We start from the raw sequence: 21,920 nt of genomic DNA, 5'->3' as shown, positions 1-21,920 counted from the left end.
GTATACAGCACGCTGTCAGATTTTTCAAATTCTGATGGATAAAATGAGTATTAATAATGGTGATGTAATGCCGCGTTTGTTTGTTTGATTGATTCGTCAGATAATGGAGAGTGCTCTTTTGATGAACAAGTTGTTACCAGTGCCCAGTGCTGTGTGGGGTTTGTTCTAATTCATACTGTATTTATATATGCAGAGAGTTGTTGGGTATGGATCGGGTCGGATAGGGGCGGAGTTATAATACTCCATTAAGTATGCATTTAATATACTTTTTGCTTAGATCTTATATGTATTTACTATGAAATAGCCGGAGTATTTGCTTAGATCTAGTATTTAATACTATGAAATAGGCGGAGTTAAAGATTTTGAATTTACAAATTCTGAAAAATTAAAACATATTTCATTATTTTAATTTATTTGTCTTATTTCCTTTTAATTGGTTTAGAAAATTAATGTTTTTTTCTTGTTCTGACTTTTTGACAACTATTTAATCTTAATTTTTAATATCATGAAAATAAAAATACATGCAATAATGTATCTTTAATGTAAGACCAGAACAATTAAATTAAAATGAAGGGAGGTTAAAAATAATTATTATTACATTTTAGTAGATTTTAAAACATAAATATAAAATCTCAGTTAAAATTATTGAGTTTAGTCAAACATGTAGAAAACAATTAATATTACATGTAAGTAGATTTAAAAACATAAATATAGAATCTAAATTATAACTATTGAGTTTTACCGAATATATAGAGAATAATTATTATTACATGTAAGTAGATTTAATAAAACATAAATATAAAATCTCAGGTAAAATTATTGAGTTTAGTCAAACATGTAGAAAATAATTACTATTACATGTAAGTAGATTTTAAAACATAAATATAGGATCTAAATTATAATTATTGAGTTTTGTTGAATATATAGAGAATAATAATTATTATATGTAAGTAGATTTAAAGACATAAATATAATATCTCAGTTAAAATTATTGAGTTTTACCGAATATGTATAAGGAGTTTAGTTCCATCACCACTATTGAGAAATCTAGTGGGTGATATATATTTATATAAATATCCAATTAAGAACTTGATAATTAAAATGACTCAAATAATAAATTTTAAATTTTGATTACGCCATTTAGAAGATGGTGGGGCAGGAATATTGAAAAAATAGACAAATTAAGTGACTAACTCCATAGTTTTAACAAGAGTCGTCCATATGGAGGTGTTGGATTTGATCTTTACACTATCCAAAATCAATTCCCTAAAGGCCTGCCTCCTCCTATTTTTTCTTTTTTCTTTTATATATATATTATATATATATACAAAAGCATGAAAAGTGATCTTTTCTACTCAAAATACTATCCGTTTAGGACTAATAAATGGACATACAAGTTAACTAGCATTCGTAATAGGGTGAATTTGATTCAATAATATTTTTTTTTTAAATAAAGTTACGTTTGATATATACACCCCTATATATATATATATATATATATATATATATATATATATATATACAGAAGCATGAAAAGTGATCTTTTCTACTCAAAATACTATCCGTTTAGGACTAATAAATGGACATACAAGTTAACTAGCATTCGTAATAGGGTGAATTTGATTCAATAATATTTTTTTTTAAAATAAAGTTACGTTTGATATATATATATATATATATATATATATATATATATAGAAGCATGAAAAGTGATCTTTTCTACTCAAAATACTATCCGTTTAGGACTAATAAATGGACATACAAGTTAACTAGCATTCGTAACTTTATTTTTTTTAAAAATATTATTGAATCAAATTCACCTTATTACGAATGCTAGTTAACTTGTATGTCCATTTATTAGTCCTAAACGGATAGTATTTTGAGTAGAAAAGATCACTTTTCATGCTTCTGTTGTGGACGTTCATATCATAAGAATTTCTGATGAAAAAGAGTTAATTTGTATGGTGAGAGTTTTTCACATATCAATAAATGATAAATCATGATTGCATTAGATTCATTTTAGCAAATGTTTTTTACTATAGAAATATAAATTTGTAGAATTTATGTTTTCTATAAATTTGTAGAATTTATGTAGTTATCTGTCAATTTTTACTTTTTTGAAAAAGAAAAATATCGAACGTCCAAATTCACACTGATAATTAGGTTTATGGGACCCATGTACTACAAATCATGTACTAATTCTTTTTTTCTTTAAAAAGAAGAAAGAGTAATAATGTTTAAATGTAGGTAAAGTTTCAATGTTCAACTGCTATAAATATAAAAGAAAAAAAAAAGTAAAGACATCTGTTCACGTAATAATTAGGGGTAATGAAAGCCTAATTCAAAGTAATATATATAGTTTTAACTTAAATACTATAAGTTAGAATTTTAACTCACATATTGTAATTTAAAATTTTAGTTGAATTAAGTGTTCATCAGAAATAATCAATTTATCTTCATTATATAAGACATTTTTTTATCCGATATCTGATACCTATATTGAAGTCTAACTAATTCAGATTTGTATTGCATAGGGCCTCATTTACTCAAAGTTCGAACCTAAAACTTCTAATTAAAGGAGGAACAATCTCATCCATTACGCACTATCCTTTCGTGACTATAGTATTTGTATTTACATGTTTTATCGTGTTATGGTATATTATATTATTATTATCATACTAATAAAACGTTGTTAGCAATTAGTCAAAATCAACAAGAGAATATGAAATTCCATTGATGATTTTAAAAGTATTTTATGGAAAAATAAGATTGTGGGACTTGCGCTAATCAAGGGATTGTTTAGTCAATAGGAAACAAGGATAAACAAAATTATTATATCTTATTATTGCAATCTTCTTTAACAATATGCTTTAGGAGCCAAGTCATAACTTACTTCTTCAATATTCAAACCAAAAAAAAAAAAAAAGTTTCAAGCAAGGGTGTTAAAAGGAGCAAATTTGATTAAATTTAAACGAATTAAAATAATGAATGTACGGATTTACATTCAAACAAAAGTTATTTGGAATATTGAAATGAAATGGGTTAAATGGGGTCATTTGTGCCTTTATTTCCATTTTGTGTTATAATATCTTACCGTTATATTCGGCATGACTTTTACCCTAAAAAACTTAATTTCACTGCATGACATAAATTTGATTGCTAAAAGATTTTAAAAAAAACATTTGAAGGGTAATTTGTGCAATTTCATTGTAAAAATAAGCTAAACAATGAATTACAATTCTTACTAAATTTTAATTTATTTGTTTATATTTTTATAATTTAATTAAAGTACTTAATATAATTTTTCTTTATAGTTACATATACAATTTATAATTTTATTGATTAAATTGAACGAATCAAAATAGATTGAATTAATTATAATATAACTTATTCAAACTTCAAAATATTCCTCAATTCTTTTCTTTACTTTTAAAAAATAATATATCCTGTAATGTATCTTTACTCTTTAGTATCACTCGGTTTCAATTTCGTTATCACTTTTCTTCTCCGTTAAATTTAATTAATTATTTATGAGAATTTTTTTATTATAAGATGCCACTTTTTTCAACACGCATTGCGCCATAAGACAAATTCAGCCTTCCTTGCATGATTCATGCATTATATTAAGGAGCTCATTCAAGGGTTTTTTCGTCATTCGGAGGAAATAGTACATTTGATTTATTCTTTTCCTTCAACATTTATCTGGGAGCGAATCTAGCTGGGTTCATTCAAATTTCTTTCGATAGAAAATTATATTATTTATATATATAATTAAAATTATTTTTTATGTATATAGTATAGATGTTAAACCCTTTTAGCTAGTTTTTGTGTTTACTTCTTTAAATTTTAAACCCTCTCAGTAAATTTGATTCTGTCACCGCTTAAAAAAAAATTATGATATGTATTTTTAATCTGTCTCAAATAAGTATGATTTAAATTTGGCAATATATTTCTTCAACTTTTAACTATGTAAAATTGTGATAGGATGGATCATATTCGACCTTTGACAATGAAAAAAAAAAAAAACTCTACTAAAAACCACTTATCCATTTAGTGGTCATATATGAGGCCAAAAAGTCGAATTTCTTGAGCTCTGATTCGAATATCAAACACTGAACGTTGAGTTAGAAAACAAAGCAAAATCATATAAATATTTATAACTTGTTGGGAAATATACATGTTATAAAAAAAATCTATTTAAAACTTCATATTCAATCAAATGTTTAGTAAAATATGGACGGACGGATAGAGTTTTGTAGTAAGAATTTAAAATAGAGATAATGGATTCTAAAGGTGAAGAACGTGGGAATGGCTAAAAATTGACCTAAAGTGTTGATGGGGATATTTTTTAGAATAGGTCTTTTTTTTTTATATATATATATATTTGACGGTGCTTTAATTTCCTAGTAGAATATTTATTATGCATAAAGTTATCTTTTTTTTTTCCTTTTTGAGCTCTTGTTTTAATCACAATGGAAAAGTTTTTCCAATACCTTTCTCTTTTTGGTGCAATGAATATACATCACTTTAGTGATTACGTATTCAATAGAATTCAATAATTATAATTTTAATTTGATATTTATATAAAAAATGTTACTACTCAAAATTTATAAATTAAAAAATTTATTTCCGCTTTTTTAATTTATGGACCGAGAAGGTGATGATAAAAAGTCCAAAGTGAAATACACGATCCTATCCAAAAACTTAGAATTTTACTAGTTGGTAGGAAAAACACACATAAAAAGACAAGAAATGCCTCTCTGTATCCCAGTAATTATAAGTGTCCAATCATCAACTAATAAGATATTATATTTGGTTGAAATATAAAGAGGCATAGAAAAAAAAAAAAAAAGGATAAAAGAGCATGTTCACACGATTTATCACATAGAATGCATGTATTTCACGCGATTTACTATATAGAACGTATTAATTTCACATAATTTATTATGCAGAATGGACGCATTTCACGTAATTTGCCATGCATCTTACGTGATTTGTCATATAAATCACATAAGACAATATATATTTTATGTAATTTAATGCATGCATCTCATGCAATTTGTTATATAGGATGCATTATCTTATAGAATTTGTTAATTTAATATGCGTGTTTACTTGTTTAATTTCATGATAATATAAGTATATATACTTTGTGCACACCCAAAATCAAAAAACATATATAAATATCATTTGAGACTAAATTAAAGAACACAATTATATATTATACCAAAAGACTAATGTAAAAGTTTCAAATTTTTTCTTTGGTATTAGTTTTAATAAAGATTTTTTTTTTGTGTGAAATTTGAAATTATGGAGTAAAAATCATTATTTCACCGACATTTCAAAATATTGAAGTTTAACGAACAGTAGGTAGAAAATTGAAATAACATTTGATGCCCAAGCTAGTTAATACTCCCGTGTACACTTTTAATTGTCATATTGCGTTTTTTGAAAGTTAATAATTTGATATTTTAAACAAAAAATTTAAATATTCAAAAAATATACGAAAAGTACTGTAAATTTCAATTTTTTGCTATCATTATGATGAAGAAATACATCGTAAAATGTTAGTCAAAGTTATTATCGTTTGACTCTAAAAAAAAAACTATACAATTAAAAATGGATAGAGATAGTATTTTCTTTTACTAAAAATAAATCTACTCATTTATTTTTTGGTCGAAAAGGGAAAATTTCATTAAATCAAATGTGACTATTTACGTGTGCTAGTTCATATGAAAAATTTACTCATGTTATAAAAGTGGAATATTTCATTAATATAGGATTATAGGTCATTTACCTATTAAATGTTACCATGTTTTCATTCATAGTTAAATTTGGGAGGGGTAAACATCAAATTATATTCATCATAAAAAGCAACAATACGTGATATTTGGTTGAAAAGAATAATAACGTTTACTCATCATCAATTATGATTTAAAATAATAATAATATGTTTAGTATAATTTTATATTTTATTATTATATAATAAATATATTTTCCTTTTTTGGAAAAATATTTTAATATATGATACTGTGCGCAGCCTTTAAAGTTGATTCTTATACAAGACTTAATTTAAATTTTACATAACCCGTCACCTTATAATATTATTTGGAGACTAATTATGTATAATTCACATCATTCAAGTTTTCATGGCCACCAAATCTCATAAGCTTTTATTTGTCATATATATAAGTTGTGCGTAAAGATAGTAAATCGGCTTGTAAACGAACGTACGAGTAAATAGGGGCTCACATCATCATACTGTCAATTTCATATTCGTCTAAAAATAATTTTAAAATACAATTAATTTGTATTAAATCAAATCTGACTTTCGCTTCATAACATTAACCTCTTTTTTATACCTTTAAAGAAAAATCAAAAAAATAGAAAGAACACCTATAATATGATACGAAATTTACTTTTTCTTTTTATGGAAGTGCCAGTAAGAAGTCATTAATTAGAGTGATAAGAAAAATATTTATATCAGAAGAAAAAATTAATTGCCCAAAACTATGACTAAATAATAAGGTCGGCAATATGCCATGAAACATCTTTCATCAATTAAAGAAATGATAATAATTATATACTAATAGATTAAATATTATGCATCCAGTTGTTCCATTAAGATAACATAAATGATATTATATCATTTAATTACATTAATTACAATATCATTTTTTCCCTATTTAGGTGCAAAGAACAAGATGAAACTAACCTAATGAGCATTTTAATTTTTCTCTTGTCTTCTTGTGTCCAATGACAGACGTGTCAAAATTTGGGAGGTTATATATTTAATACAGTCAAACCTTTTTATAATAGTTATTCTCTGTAATGAGTAATATTTTATTATTATAAATATTTTTTATGAAACCAATCTTTTAGATTATGCGATATATTATTTTTATGACAAAACAAAGTTTATAATTTTTTTGTTGGTTGTCCCTAGCCATATATATAGTGAATTTCCATGATTTTTTTTGGAACTTATGGACCTTTTTTTATCACGGTCTAAAGATCATAAAACAAACTGGAAATATTATTTTTAAAAATAGATTATGATCTAAAATTAGTAAACATACATGATTTTACGATAGTCTAATATTTTATCGATATGAAGAACTATATTTGCCCTCCAAACAAAATACTACACAAGGAACATGCTAAATCCTCAGAATGAATTAATAGGCTAACACATTGTGATCTTTAAAATTATAAATATAGGTAGGCAAAAAAAGATGTGTGATCTAAAATATTCTAGGATCTAAGCAAAGTCCATTCATGCTTTAGAAATGGGCAAAAATTGATGATGTGTAGCTAGGTCAGATATTGAATGTGCAAGGTCTCCATATGATGACCAAATCCATTATTCAAATCCAATATAGTCAATATTAGATAGACCCTCTAAAAAAACCTAGTATCTAGGGAGGGTTTCCTTGTACTAACAAGTTTTGAATTTCAAGATTTATTATTTGTTTGCCTCAATATGATACATTTATAGTATGTACTTTATGTCAAACATCATAATACCTGATTTAAGTTATATATATTGATAGTGTAGAAAATTTTCATACTATGAGCATTCTTATCATATGTTTATACATGATAAGATATCCAATTCTGATTCTTTAGAATTTATAGGTGAATTTCAAACTTCATCCGAATAGAAAAAAAAAATATAGTTCTTTAAAGATATCTCGGTGAAGAGGATTGAGAATTAATTATAAGGCGACATTAAAACATTAGTACAAACTGCTCGGATGTGAGGATAATCAGACTACCACTTTTACCATATACGGATCCAAACGACCCAAACATATATTTTAAATCTATATGAAAGGTGGATTAACTACTAGTTTAATTACCAAGTGATCAATCAATCCATATCATAAAAATTCTTTACATAAATGACATAATTTTGTCTCATAATTTATAGTTTTTTACACCCATAGACCATAGTACACATAAAGTCCCGAGATATACGGTAATCCATTTAGTACAAAAGCATAACAATTAAAAAAAAGTCATGTGATTCCGTCGACTGATGCACAATATTAATTACGAATTGAACTTAATATTTTTTACTCAAATTTTGTATATATATGTAAAAAAAAATTAATATATATCCATAAATACTAAATTTTCAAATTCAATAATTCAAACAGTAAGTGAATTCAGTAATATTTTAAACCTGTAAAATTCAAATTCTGAAACTGCTTCTCATTGATTTCCAAATGTTATGGTACCTTCGTGAGTCTTATATGTAACACTTCATTTGTCTTACTTTCTTCACACTCAAACGAACCTTCATTAAACATATTGAGAAGACAATGTACGTAATGATGATTCTTTTCAAAAGAAATATTAACATTCTCTTAATTTATTTGACAACAAATGTGAGAGTTACAACTTAGACAAATTAAAGTAACTTTCATATAATATATCTATACACTTTGATTTTTTTCTATCATAAAAAGAAAAGTTGTATTGCATGTGAAGCCAAATTAAAGACAAAATTAAATGTGTGACAAAAATTGCAGTTGTGGAACCAAAAATTACATGGCAGGATTACCTCATAGCACATGTGGATGTTTCTATTAAACAATTAAATTGGGACAGCACATGCAATATAATACCCTTTTGTTTTATTGAGGTAAAAGCAATCAGAAAAAACAATCAAAGCTCATGAATTTTATAGTCTCTGTAATTAATTAGGTAACTTATATGATACATAAAGAGAATATATTTTTTTCCATATATATAATAGAGAATTTCTCGAGTTCTAGTGGGGAGCGATTTAAAATTTGATAAATGATGGACTTGTTTTTGATATTTAGACTTTTATTTACAATAAGAATCGAATATGTGACATATGTATAACTCATATATCACTTGTTGTGCTCTTACCACTAAATCAAAATCTCGAAGCTCACATAAGACTTAAAAACAAACATCAATTATATCTTTCTCTACCTACTAGCTATTTAAACTCAATATTTTGACAACACACAACTTTCAGCTTGAATTTTTTTTATCTAAAGATGAAATTCTTAAAGATAATTGGTTATATTCGTCAATTTTTGTAATAATAGCTTGGGCACAATGGAATTAACCACATTTACATGTTAATTCCATATTATATATTTACTCTCTTTTGAAGAGCATTTAAACTCTATTAGTGCCTTTATTTGATTCATCATAATAAATCGAGCCAAAAGAAAGTTTCTCTCTTTCTGTTTACTAAATATGCAAACTCGCTCCTAGTTGAGTCAGTGTTGGGGTGGGCAAGTTGATCGTCCAAATTTGATTCTAATTCCTTCCTTCAAGTTTGTTTGTACCCGCGTTTTGATTTATTATTTTCTACTACAATATATATTAATAATTATTACAACGGGGAGCAAGGTTATAAGGCAAATGAATCTGAAAAAATTGGCTTAGTTCGGATTGTTCTCTACAACTTGGAAACATGAAGTTGAAATTGCTAAAAAAATTCCATTCAGACTATTTATATGTAGAGAAAATATAGAAAAATAGACAAAATATCTACATATACACTGGCTAACTGTTCTTTACAAAGACACGGGGCTTAAACATAATGGCCCAATAAGAAAACTAGCATAAACTTTGGGCCTTCTCAATTTTGTGTAACTGGATTCTAACTTCAATCCCGACTAGTTTGACTTGTTTGGAACTAAAACGTAGTGTTGTTCCCTAAAATCTTTAGTAACATTTATATAAATTGTTGGTTATAAATATAAATATTATTACTGTTAAATAATTTTCGGAAAATCATTATGCATGCTCTTGTCGGTATTGTGTTCGACATGTATTATTTTATGATATAAATATTTTATTAGGGATGGACCTCACTTTTTTAATTTGTATAACGTAGAACGTAAAAGATAAGTTGAACTTGGAGGTGTCCAATTGGAGTTTTAAGTAGAAAAAAAGGACCTGCATTAAATCACAAGAATAAAAGCATCCCAACTGTAAAATGGACACATGGCACTTACCCACACCTTAACTATACCTGCATGTTCAAGTACATGAACCGTATAAAAAAAAAAAGAATTTGTCAACGTATATAATTTCTATACTATCATATTCAACTTACAACAAGTAATTTTTCATATCAAATCTAATAGGGTAACAATAAAAATATAGCAATAACATGTCAATTTAACATAATAATGTAAAAATTAAAGGTATATATATATAGAGTGTATTATTTATGTAATATTGACTTATAACCTGACCAGACTTATAAGAAATCAAAAGTTCTTATTTAGTATGTTTTTAAAGAAGTACTGCAGTATTTACTTGAGATCGTAACACAACCTTCTTCTACCAACAAGGGTTGTGGTGGAGTGGTAAGTACGTACTTCTTCATCCTTAACATGGAGGTTTCGGGTTCGAGTCCCCTTGGGTATGGAGTCGCCTTTGTTAGGGAGCGCTTTACCTCCTATGTGAGACTTTTCAGCGAGAATCCTAATTTAGTCGGGCTCTAATATGGGTATCGAACACTGGGTGAGAAACAAAAAAGAAGTACAACCTTCTATCCTAAATTAACAGTCAGTCTAAAAGGATCATTAAATATATGAAGAAGTAAAGGCACGAGATTTTCACGTACACGTGGCAATGATCCATTAAGTTGGAAACTGAATTTGGACATTGACTTGATCACAACGCCTGTCTAATTAATAACTCAGCCTGCCTTCCACGCTGACGCCCATATCTAAGCCGGTTTACGTGGACCCTCCATAAATAAACTTTTGTACACATGTACTACTATATATACCACATATGAAATTATTTTGTGATCATTCAAATTTCAAACAACAATTACGTTTCTTGGTGGAAAAGTTGCTAAATTCTCTACTTCTCTAATTTGATCGATCGATACGATACGATATGGTTTGTTTTTGCTTTTTGGTGGATCAGAAGAAGATGATGAGGCAGAGTAAGCCCGTGGCCGGTTCGTGTTCACGTTGCGGCCACGGAGCTCAAGTTGCTCATATGCGGACCGCTACCAGATTTTGTTACGTTCCATTTTACTGGAAATCATGGAAGGCTATTGTTTGTTGCTTCTGCGGTGCTGTTCTCAAATCTTACAGATAATAATAACAATAATATATATGAACCTATATATAGTGGCTATACTATAGACACTCAGAACTATATATATAACTTCGCAACCGTATTGTACGATTCGTACATATATATATCCTTTGTGTTCATGATTTTGATAATAATGAATGAAAGAGTTTTTTTTTCAACGTTTAAAATTCTGAATAGATCATGTTTCAATATAAATTTCACGTACAAAATTTCTGGAGAAATGATTGTGTTTTAATTGACGTTGCTATATAGTGTATATTGGACAGTATTTTTCAAGAATTTGAGCAACATAGGTTTAATACAATCCAAGAAAGTACTTAAGACGATGTATATCCTAGTAGATCACGTTGATTTAATAAAATAAACAAGGAATTTGTAATAAAATATATATTGCTTAATCACATAAAAGAAGTCTAAGAATATATGAACAAGCTAATCAGAATTAATGTATCAAATAAATTAATTAAGTGATCTAGCTAGCCGATCAATTCATAATCACTGTGCTAGCTGCTAACAGAATTTGAAAGAGACCGTTTGAATTGTCTATGTTTTTTTATTTTTGAAAAATATATCGTTGAATGCAACTTTCCAAGACCTTTTGGGTTGATGTTCACACTGTCAATGCAATTGCTACATCTCACATGTAATGAAATTGACATATGATGTTGTGTCCACTCTGTGGGAGAAAAGAAGAAAGCTCCAACTCCTTTTATCTCTTGCATATACGTTGCATAGTATTAGATTAAGCACAAAGTTTTAAAAAACAACGTAAAACTTTTTGACATATATCAAAAATATTATCTAGAACTTGCGATTTTAAACATTTGTTAATTCAAAGTTGATTTTGATCAAAGTAGCATACACTATTATATTGCACTCTAAAAAAAATTCAGGAAACTACACCCAATGACTTTAGAAAATGAGTGGTCGTTAACTTTTAACCCCTTTTGGTCCGTGGACAAACTTTCAAAGTTAAAAGTATAGTATTAAACTTAAAGTTTAGTCTATGAAATAATTGGGGTCAATAGTTTAAGACTACCTACTTCCGAAGTCATTCTTGTAAATTATCCCAAAAGTTCAAAAATTTTATTGGACCTAAATTTGGCCCAAGAGGAAACTTTTAGTTAGTGACATGGGCCGGACAAATTAGTATTCCTTTACTTTTTGGATTTGGCCCATTTATGGTCTTGCATTGGTTTATTGGTCCAATAGGTAGGCTGGTTGAGATATTTCAATTTGGAAAAACTACCTAACTAGACATACTTTACACCATATATACTTATTTTACCTCTAGTTTAAAAAAATTTAATTAGATACACAAATCCCTTAAATATGGTATTGGATAATTATCTTAAAATTTAAACTCCTTAATTAATGGTACACAAATTATTTTCTCATTACCCTAATGTACATCTCCACCCCACGTACTTCACATCCACCCCATCTCTCTCTCTCTTCCTTAACCAAATCGTGATAATCAACATCATATACAAACTCATATTCATTATTGTCATGGTCCGTACATCTTTTCTATAAATTAGTCATTAACTTGCTTCTTTCAGATGACTAATATTATCCAGAAGAAGTTCAAGGTTTTTTCAACACAATTATTGTATCAATGTGGTAAATTATTATTATTTTTAATTATTCTCATGTATATTGATTTACATTCCGTTCATGCATTTGAGACAGAGTTCATATTGGTGTAAAATTTGATTGCATAAACTTTTACAAATTAGGTTTTTTGTCATTGTAGGGTCTTCATCCGCCAACATTCAAGCCGGAAATTTAAGATACATGGAAGGAATTGATGAAGAAGATGAAGTTTACAATTACAGAATTACTGTGATTTATGATTTCGTTATTTTAGGAACACTTGTTAGAGTTGATACACAAGTATCTTGTAAATCTGTTTGGTTTGTTAATTATTCATCAATTAATGAAATAAATTACACCCCTTTAATTCAAAATAATGAATCGTGTATCTCGACTTTTAAAATCAATGGATACATGTATCTCAAGGCCGAAATATTCGAAAATTTAAGGTACAAAAGAAGGAATTAATGAAGGAGAAGAAGTTTACAATTACAAAATTACTATGATTTATGATTTCATTATTTTAGGAAAACTTGTTAAAGTTGATAATCAAGGATCATGTAAATCAGTTTTGATTGTTAATCATTCATCCATTCATCCTTTAATTAAGGAAATAAGTTATACCTCTTTAATTCAAAGTTATAAATCATGTATTTCGACTTTTAAAATCGATGAAAACATGTATCTCGCGAGTAATGATACATGTATCTCAATTAATCCTCTAATTAAGGAAATAAATTACAACTAATTAATTTAAACAAATGAAATATGTATCTCGATTTTCATATTCGATTTGAGATACCCGTGAATTGGAATGACTCAATAATATTGTGATATTCACCATGATCAAAAGAAATTTAGAAAATTTGGTGATTCAAAAGGACGATAGTTTGATGAAGAAGATAAGTTCAGAAAATAATTTGATGATATCAGTCGTTGATGATGAGATGGAGCCATAATTACATTGTGGTTGTTATATCTCCCATAACTTACTCCTTTAATTAAGGAATTAAACTAAAACAGTTAATTCAAATTAATTAAAAATATGTATCCAATCCTTTAAAACATGTATCTTTTAAATTCTAATAGAGTCATGTATCTTAAGGTTTATTATCCATGTATCTTATTAACGAAAAATGGTATAGGTAGTAATATTGAAAACTAATGATTTGTAGTAATTAGGATGTAAAGTAGTGAGATTTATGTAGTTTTTAAAATTCTTTGCAAATTTGTATTTACTTATAACTAGTATTCATTCCCGCGCAACGCGCGAATATTTTAAATGTCATAATTTTTAAAATAAAACAATTTATAAAATTTATTATTCACTTGCAATTCTTTTTTTAAAAAAAAGGCTTATAATAATACACTATTACTAATTATAAGATCAGATTAACTTATTTTAGTACACAACTTTATTTTGTTATAATATTATTCTAATAGATATAATCAACTACTATGTTTTTAGTTTTTATATATATATATATATATATATATATATATATATATATATATTGAATTATTAATAAAGCTATTTATTTTTTTCTACATTATAAAGTATCAAATTTCAACCTTTCACATGAAATGTTTTTTTTTTAATAAGAGAATTTTTTTTTTTACATTTTTTGAATTTTTTTTATATTATTATCTTGCGTGTTATCCTAAAACTTAGAATTCATAAAGTTGAAAATTATTGTTTCATCATTTGTATTGCTTTTAGATGGTATTAATATACATTGCTATGTGAATTGTTATTAGCGTGCCACTTGATTTAATATTTTTAATTTTCTTTTCATAATACTGATAAGTAGTATATGTATTTTGTAGGCGTGAAATTTAATTTATGATTGTACTGCTATTCTATTATTTAGAATTATTTCATTATCTAGTTTGTTGACAATAATAGTATTTAGTTATTTACTATATTTATTTTTTGAAATAACATAATCATAAGTATGCTCGCACAATCTCTATTATCCTCGTGTATATGTTTTTTAACTATAATTTATTTATTTATTTATTTATATTTAGTGTCTTATGTATAACCTAAATAATGATTTGACTACTTGTAAAAATATATTCAACATGTGAGGTATTAAATTTTAATTTTAATTATTTACATTAATTATATGTGTATTTAAATTACATTTTTTCGGTTAAATATGTGTTAAAATTTTAATTAAGTGATCTTATCCGTAGAGCATAATTTCAAGTATTGTCTTGAAAAATATGGGGAAAAATAAAAATGATGGATATTGATGGGAATTAAAGCAAGAAAATTATTTAGGAAGAACAGTTTTAAACTGACAGTAAAATAGTTTCTCACTTATACACGTGGATATTTGTGTTTATCACTTCATTCAGTTACATTTTCTTAAAAATAAAAATGTATATTGGAGATATTTGATAAAAGCATTTTACCATCTCATTCATTGTAATTAACTCCATGATTTATATGTATTAATTTTGAAAAACATTATCATCCAATTTAAATTAAATACAATTATATAATAACGTAGTAAATTGACAAATTGATATACAAAATAGTTTTTTTTTTCTTTCTGAAATTTATTCATATTTAAAAATTCAAATTATACAATTTTATCACCTATTTTGGGTCATTCTTTATATATAGTTTTTGTTCAGTTTCTTAGTCTTGTATGACAATACTTTTTAGCAACGTGATAATTTGACAAATCATCAATTTAAATTTAAAATGTATTTTTATTTGAAAATGTCATGCAATTATATCTTAACAATGGTATGAAAATATATAAAAATGAATTATATGTTTAGAACGTGTGTTATATCTTGAAAGTAACCACTTATTTTTATAATGTTCATGAGTTTTTGTTGGGTATTTGTAATGGTGATTATCAAAATAAGTTTCTTGATATATCTTAAATATTCGAATAGTACATATGTAATTTTATGTTCATACAAAAAAAATCATTGATGACCATAAAAAGAAATAGATTTTTTTAAAAAATAAAAACATTCATATCTTTAGATCAATAGAATAAATAACAACTTTTAATTATTATTCGATAATGACTTAGACAATCAAATTAGAGTAGAGATAACAGAAGATAAGAGAAAAAGAATATTTGCCAAGTTGCAAGGCTACCATATATAGTTATGTAATATCCTCATAATTATTTCCACAAAAGAAAAAGTTACAAACTCAAAAATGTGTACATTTTAAATAAGAAAAAGTAACAAACTCTAAAAATAGTATATTTTTAAATAAAGGTAAATACTGAATATATAAGTTGAGACAATGCTTTCACGTATGCTGATGCATACAACCTCGTTAAAATTGTCAACAACTTAATATTATCAATACGCTCTAGCTATTTAACAACTTATTATAAAATAATATACTAAAGTTTATTTGAGAGAATGTTATTCAAAATTATTCAAAGTCATACGTAACCTATTCATATTATCCTCTTCTTAGAATAATAAAGATATACGAAAATTTAATTATTGCATTAAAACAAAATATAACTAAGAAAAGTCTTATGATCATGATAATGTTAAGCATAAAACTAAAAACTTTTAATCACTTGAACATCAAATTGTAGGCCATGTTATTCAAATTTTTTATTTTTATCTTTGAATTTTTCTAAAAGTCATATATAAATCATATAATATTTTTTAAAAATTAGACAATTATATGTGATATTATAGTACAATATGATGCTTACCGTTGAATGATATTTTCATAAATCTGTATCACTTTCGGATAACACATTGAATGGATAGAGATATACGAAAGATAATCCTATAACGTTTAATTTTTATTACAATAAAAATTCATTAAGAAACTGTTGTTAACGGATGGGTGATCTTCATCATGAATTTGACAAACTTAAAGAAGAGCAAAAACTCCATTCTCTATTGCAATAGTTAAAGATTCAAAATAGGTTTGCCTTATATTTTTAAATCTTATCTTGAAATAGAAAAACTTTAAAATTCAAATACGAAAACAGTTTTCGTGGAAACTGGAAACTGATTAGCAATTAAATTTATTGTTATCCACATGATTATTATATTATTATTATTACTTTAATTAATACTATTATTATTTAAACTAGTATACGTAGCCGCGCGTTGCGCGGAAAAATTTATAATTATTTTTATTTCATAAAATATCAAATAGTTCAAATATTTTTACATATTTGTCCTTTATTACTTTTATGATGTTTTAATAAATTAAAAATTAATTTTTTCTCCATGTTAACAATTTATCAATTCTTACTTTCCACATGAAATATTAAATATCATAAGTTTAAATGACATGTTGATTTATTTTACATATGTTTTTTTTCGAATTCATAAAAGTTCAAATATTTTTTAAAGTCTTAAATTTGTGTAAAATTATAATTAAGAATAATTTAAAATACAGTGGATATAAAATATAATTTAATAACAATACAAACATGTACACAAAATTCAACACATAAAATTAATTTATATAAATTTCTTATTAATCATTAAATTAATTAAATATAAATAGTGAATAAATATCTTTAAATTATTAATTCAGATTTGTAATTTTTCATAGAATAAAATAATAGTTTATATCTTTATGAATGATTAGATGTCGATGAACTTATCAATAATGGGTAAATTACTTTTATGACTATTATAAGGTTTATCATTATTTTTAGTACTTATACTTATTATTTTAATACTATGTTTAATCTCTAGTTATTATTTTCTTTTTATTATTAGTTTTGGTTAACCATTGAAAAATAATACTTACTACAATTTTATTAATGTAGAGACCCTGAGCACACACAATAATTCTTCTAATGTTCTACTCAATAATAATGATGAAAATAATTTATGATCCTTTTACACAAAAGGAATTTTTAAAAATTTGAATATATCTTATTCTTTTAAATTTGGTTTTTATATTATTATTATTATTATTATTATTATTATTATTGTTGTTGTTGTTGTTGTTGTTATTATTTGATATTGTTGTTGCTATATTACCACGTGAATTTTAAATAATTTTCTATATGATGTAATAGTTTTTAATTTTATAATACCGATAAATCTAGTCTTTTTAGTGTTGAAAGTGAAGTCTGATAGATTTTTATTTTTAAAAACAATTACAAATCTCTTAATAACAAACTCATTTGTTACTTTTTTTTTTATATGAAATCAAAAATGCAACAAATAGAATGTAGTATCCTTTGAATAATTTATTTGGTTATAATTCAATTTTTTTTAAAATTCAAATGGAAATAATATTTATCATTTTATAATTGTAATTATTGAAATTACACATAATTCATAAATACAAATAAAGTAATGATGGTTCATTTCTAGTGCACTTTCTTTAAAAAAATTTTTTATAGATCTTTAATTAATTACACTTACAAAAGGGTGAGAAGACAAAAAAAAAATTTGACAAATTTAGATTATATCATATAGTTCCACACTCAATCAAATGATTTAGAAAAAGATAGATTCTACTTAAACAATTTAACATGATAATATTAGTCTCAACATAAAACATACCCAAAGCAAAAGTGTGTTCATTAAAGTCTCTTTTTCATATAAAAAAAAAATTAAACTAATTTATACATATAAAATTTAATTGTGAATAGACCAAGAAATATTGAACATGAACGAAATTACTACTGAATTAAAACAAATAATATAACTAAAAATATATATGATTTTACAGAACTTAAATAAATTAAAATCAATTAATAGCCATAATATTTTTAATAAATAAAAAAATTGTTCTTTATACAATGTAAAAAAATAGTAGAGAAATTAAATATGCAAAGATTTACCTTCTCATGAGTTGTAGGAATAATTATAGCCTTGGATAATATTAGTCTATTGTTGAGAAATTTTTGCTTTGCACTAAAGAAAATATGGTTGAGGAATACGTTTAAATTTTGGGGAAATAGAGAAGTTAAGAAAGTGGTTGAGGAATTTTAGGGTCGTTGATAATTTTTGGAGTCTTTAATTCTTTTGATTGGTTTCTCTTTTAACAGACTCATTCATTACTTATTATTTTTTCAAGTTTCTTATTTTATATTTCTTTCTTTTTTTTGTCAATTGGTATTTATTGAAAAAGTTTTTTACAATTATAAGTTTAAAACAATTTCATCTTAAATTCAAATAAATTTTAATTTGTAATTTTTTATTATATATTGTAATTTCAAATTAGCTTAAAATTCTACTTCAACCCTCCTTCAAAATCAAAATGATCAAGTGTATTCCTACACTGTCACCTGGGTAATGGAAAATGCATTTTCCTACCCTTTGAATTATACACAAATGGAGTTATTTTTTTTGGCTAAAAAATTTCCTGATGTAAATAAACATGATTCAATTTTAGTTATATCCTCTTTTTGTGAGTTTGCATTTATCCATTTTTAAATTTTAAAATACAAATTGAAAAACCGTTTTCATGGAAACTAACTAATTTGCAATTCAAATATATTATTATCCAAATTATTACTATATTATTATTATTATTATTATTATTATTATTATTATTATTATTATTATTATTATCATTATCATTATCATCATCATTATTATTACTATTATTATTACTATTATTACATTTACTATTATTATTATTATTATTATTATTATTATTATTATTATTATTATTATTATTATTATTGTTACTATTATTATTATTATTAGTCAACAATTTGCCTTTTACATTTCAACTATAAGAGGAAGTTTTAAAATTCAAATAGAAAAACAGTAATAAAATTTTAATTTTAGGAGAGAAAATAAAGAAACATAGAATTATTTAGTTTATTACTCTTTTTTATTTCTTTTTGGTTAATTTAAGAATCATGTTCAGACGATTTTTAAATTATTTAGAAACATAGAATTATTTAGTTGGTTACTTTTTTTAAAATTTTTTTTGGTTAATTTAAGAATCATGTTCAGAAGATTTTTAAATTATTTAGAAACATAGAATTATTTAGTTGGTTATTTTTTAAAAATTATTTTTGGTTAATTTAAGCTACAGATTTAAAAGATTTTTAAATTAGTTTTTAAATTTTAAATTTGTTGAATTTTTATGGTGCTGACATGTGCACTTTTTACTTCTCCTATTATATATAAGAGAAGTAATATCAAATTTTTATTACTATTTATTTAAAATAATAATATTGAATTATTATTTATTATTATTATTATGTATAAATATAATGAAGAAAAAATAGTTCAATATTTCGGAACACTCATAACTAAACAATTGATTTGCATTTCAAAAGAAGTCATTTGACGATTCTTAAATCGTCTTCTCTAATTATTTGGCTTCATGTAAGTGTTTTGAATTGTCATTTTTTAGATCTATATATCACCTATATTTGAGGTAATGGGGACGTGCGTGAGGATTTGTGGGGGTATTAATTTAGCTAGTAGAACTCTTTTTAAAAAAAATAAAAATAAATTGAATGTTAAAAATATGTAAAAATTTAAATTGGTTATAATTTTTTCACGGTAACTTTTTATTTTTAATGTGCAATATATAATTATTTAAATTTAATTATTTAGAATAATATTTAGAGTAATCAATCCTATTTTGCTAATAATTAGTGAAAAAGTAACAAATGAGTATTCTTTTTCTTTTAATTCGTATGACAAATTAACTACAATGATAATACTATCAAAAAATTAAAACAGTTTAAAGCACTAAAGTGGGAATTGTTTATGTTTTGCATCTCCGTTCACTTATTAAAGGAAGTTATTAAAGGAAGAAGAGTTAGTATTTAAATATTTAATGTGTTACTTATTATTCTTTTATTTAGTATTTTAATTTATTAATTAATAACTAATTCAATTGTAAATTAAAGACATTCACACTCCTTTGAAGTAGAATAATTAACTGTAAATTAACACTAAAGGTACTTTCCCATGAACATCATAGTAATGACAAAGTATAAACCTCTTGACATAATCAAATGATGTTTAATCCTATAGTAATATTTCCTCAGCAAACACAATTGCAATATTCAGTTGATGCTTAAAAATCTAACGCTTTTAGTAGAATGTTGCCCGTGAATATAATCACATACAATCGGATGTACCTAACCTTCAACACAATAACCATGTAACTTAGCAGATTTTTATATCGTACTCGAATCAAACTCTGAACTTCAATAATAAATTTCCTCTAGGTTTTGTTGCTCCACATCTTTTGCCTTTAAATCACTATCATAATAAGGATAAATAAGCCCATTCAAACTAACAAATAATGAAGAATGAAAAGATTACATACATGAGAGTGAAAATGTAAAAAGTCATAAGAAAAAATAGAATGGTTCACTACCATAAACTTCTTTCACCATATATCGTAAATTTCTTCTTCTTCTTGCATACCAAAACTGTTATATTTTGTGTTAGAGAAGAGAGAAAAAATATTGCAAATTTATTAATTTTGATGTGGATACATTTGTTTGAATACGAATTTAAAGAATTAGTTTTCAGAGGGTGTGGAGTAATAGTTTTAAGATGGTGTTTTCAAATGATAAGGTTAGTTATTTTTTGAAATTCAAAATTTTAATTTTTTTTCAAAGTTGCAAACTGTTATGTTAAAAAAAACTGCATGTTTTAAATTTAAAAAAAGTGGAAGAAAACGGGATAATTGGTTTCAACCGTCCTTTTTTTTTTTTAAATCTTTTTCTATTTTTTTATTTGACTTCTTAAAATGTAAAAAGTGTGGTAACTATTTTGAACAAAAAACGTTGTTGTAGTTTTTTCTTAAAACATTTTAAAATTTAACTAATTTTTTGATTTTATTCAAATTTGTGGTGTTGACACGTAACACTTTTCTTCTTCTTATAATATATAGATAGATAAATAGAAAATAGATTTATTATTGATTATTTAAAAGTATATTTAGTTTCCATAGAATTAAATGGGTCTAAATATAGTATTGACATGTGTCTATATATTTAATTAATTATTGATTAATTAACATTATTTAATACTAATTTTTTATAGTTTATTTAAAATTTTGTGTCACTACCGTAGAATTAATTGGGTCTAATCGTAAATATTGACATGTATCTATATTTATTTAATTAATTATTGATTATTTAAAATTAGTTAAGTTTTTAATTATTAAAAATTTGTGGTGTTGACATGTGTTGTTCTAATTCTAATTATTGACATGTGTCTATATTTATTTAATTAATTATTGATTA

The 21,920-nt window shown here is 24.9% G+C and overlaps 1 protein-coding gene across 1 annotated transcript; it reads left to right on the top strand.

The window, feature by feature from the left end:
* Nucleotides 1-10,908: 10,908 nt before the first annotated feature.
* On the top strand, nucleotides 10,909-11,141 carry LOC125808629 (uncharacterized). The gene has a single exon (XM_049488306.1). It carries the CDS (start codon nucleotides 10,909-10,911, stop codon nucleotides 11,113-11,115), a length of 207 nt encoding a protein of 68 aa, XP_049344263.1. The 3' UTR covers nucleotides 11,116-11,141.
* Nucleotides 11,142-21,920: the final 10,779 nt, after the last annotated feature.

Source organism: Solanum verrucosum, unplaced genomic scaffold, assembly GCF_900185275.1.
Source record: "Solanum verrucosum unplaced genomic scaffold, falcon-dt-bn FXZP01000277.1, whole genome shotgun sequence".
In the NCBI taxonomy this organism is placed as follows: Eukaryota; Viridiplantae; Streptophyta; class Magnoliopsida; order Solanales; family Solanaceae; genus Solanum; species Solanum verrucosum.
Note: the sequence above shows the minus strand (reverse complement) of the source record. Positions and strands in the feature narration are given on the sequence as shown.

What these genes read in the sequence shown, in the direction of transcription:
- LOC125808629 (XM_049488306.1), top strand. Translation starts at nt 10,909, where the DNA reads ATGGTTTGTTTTTGCTTTTTGGTGGATCAGAAGAAGATGATGAGGCAG.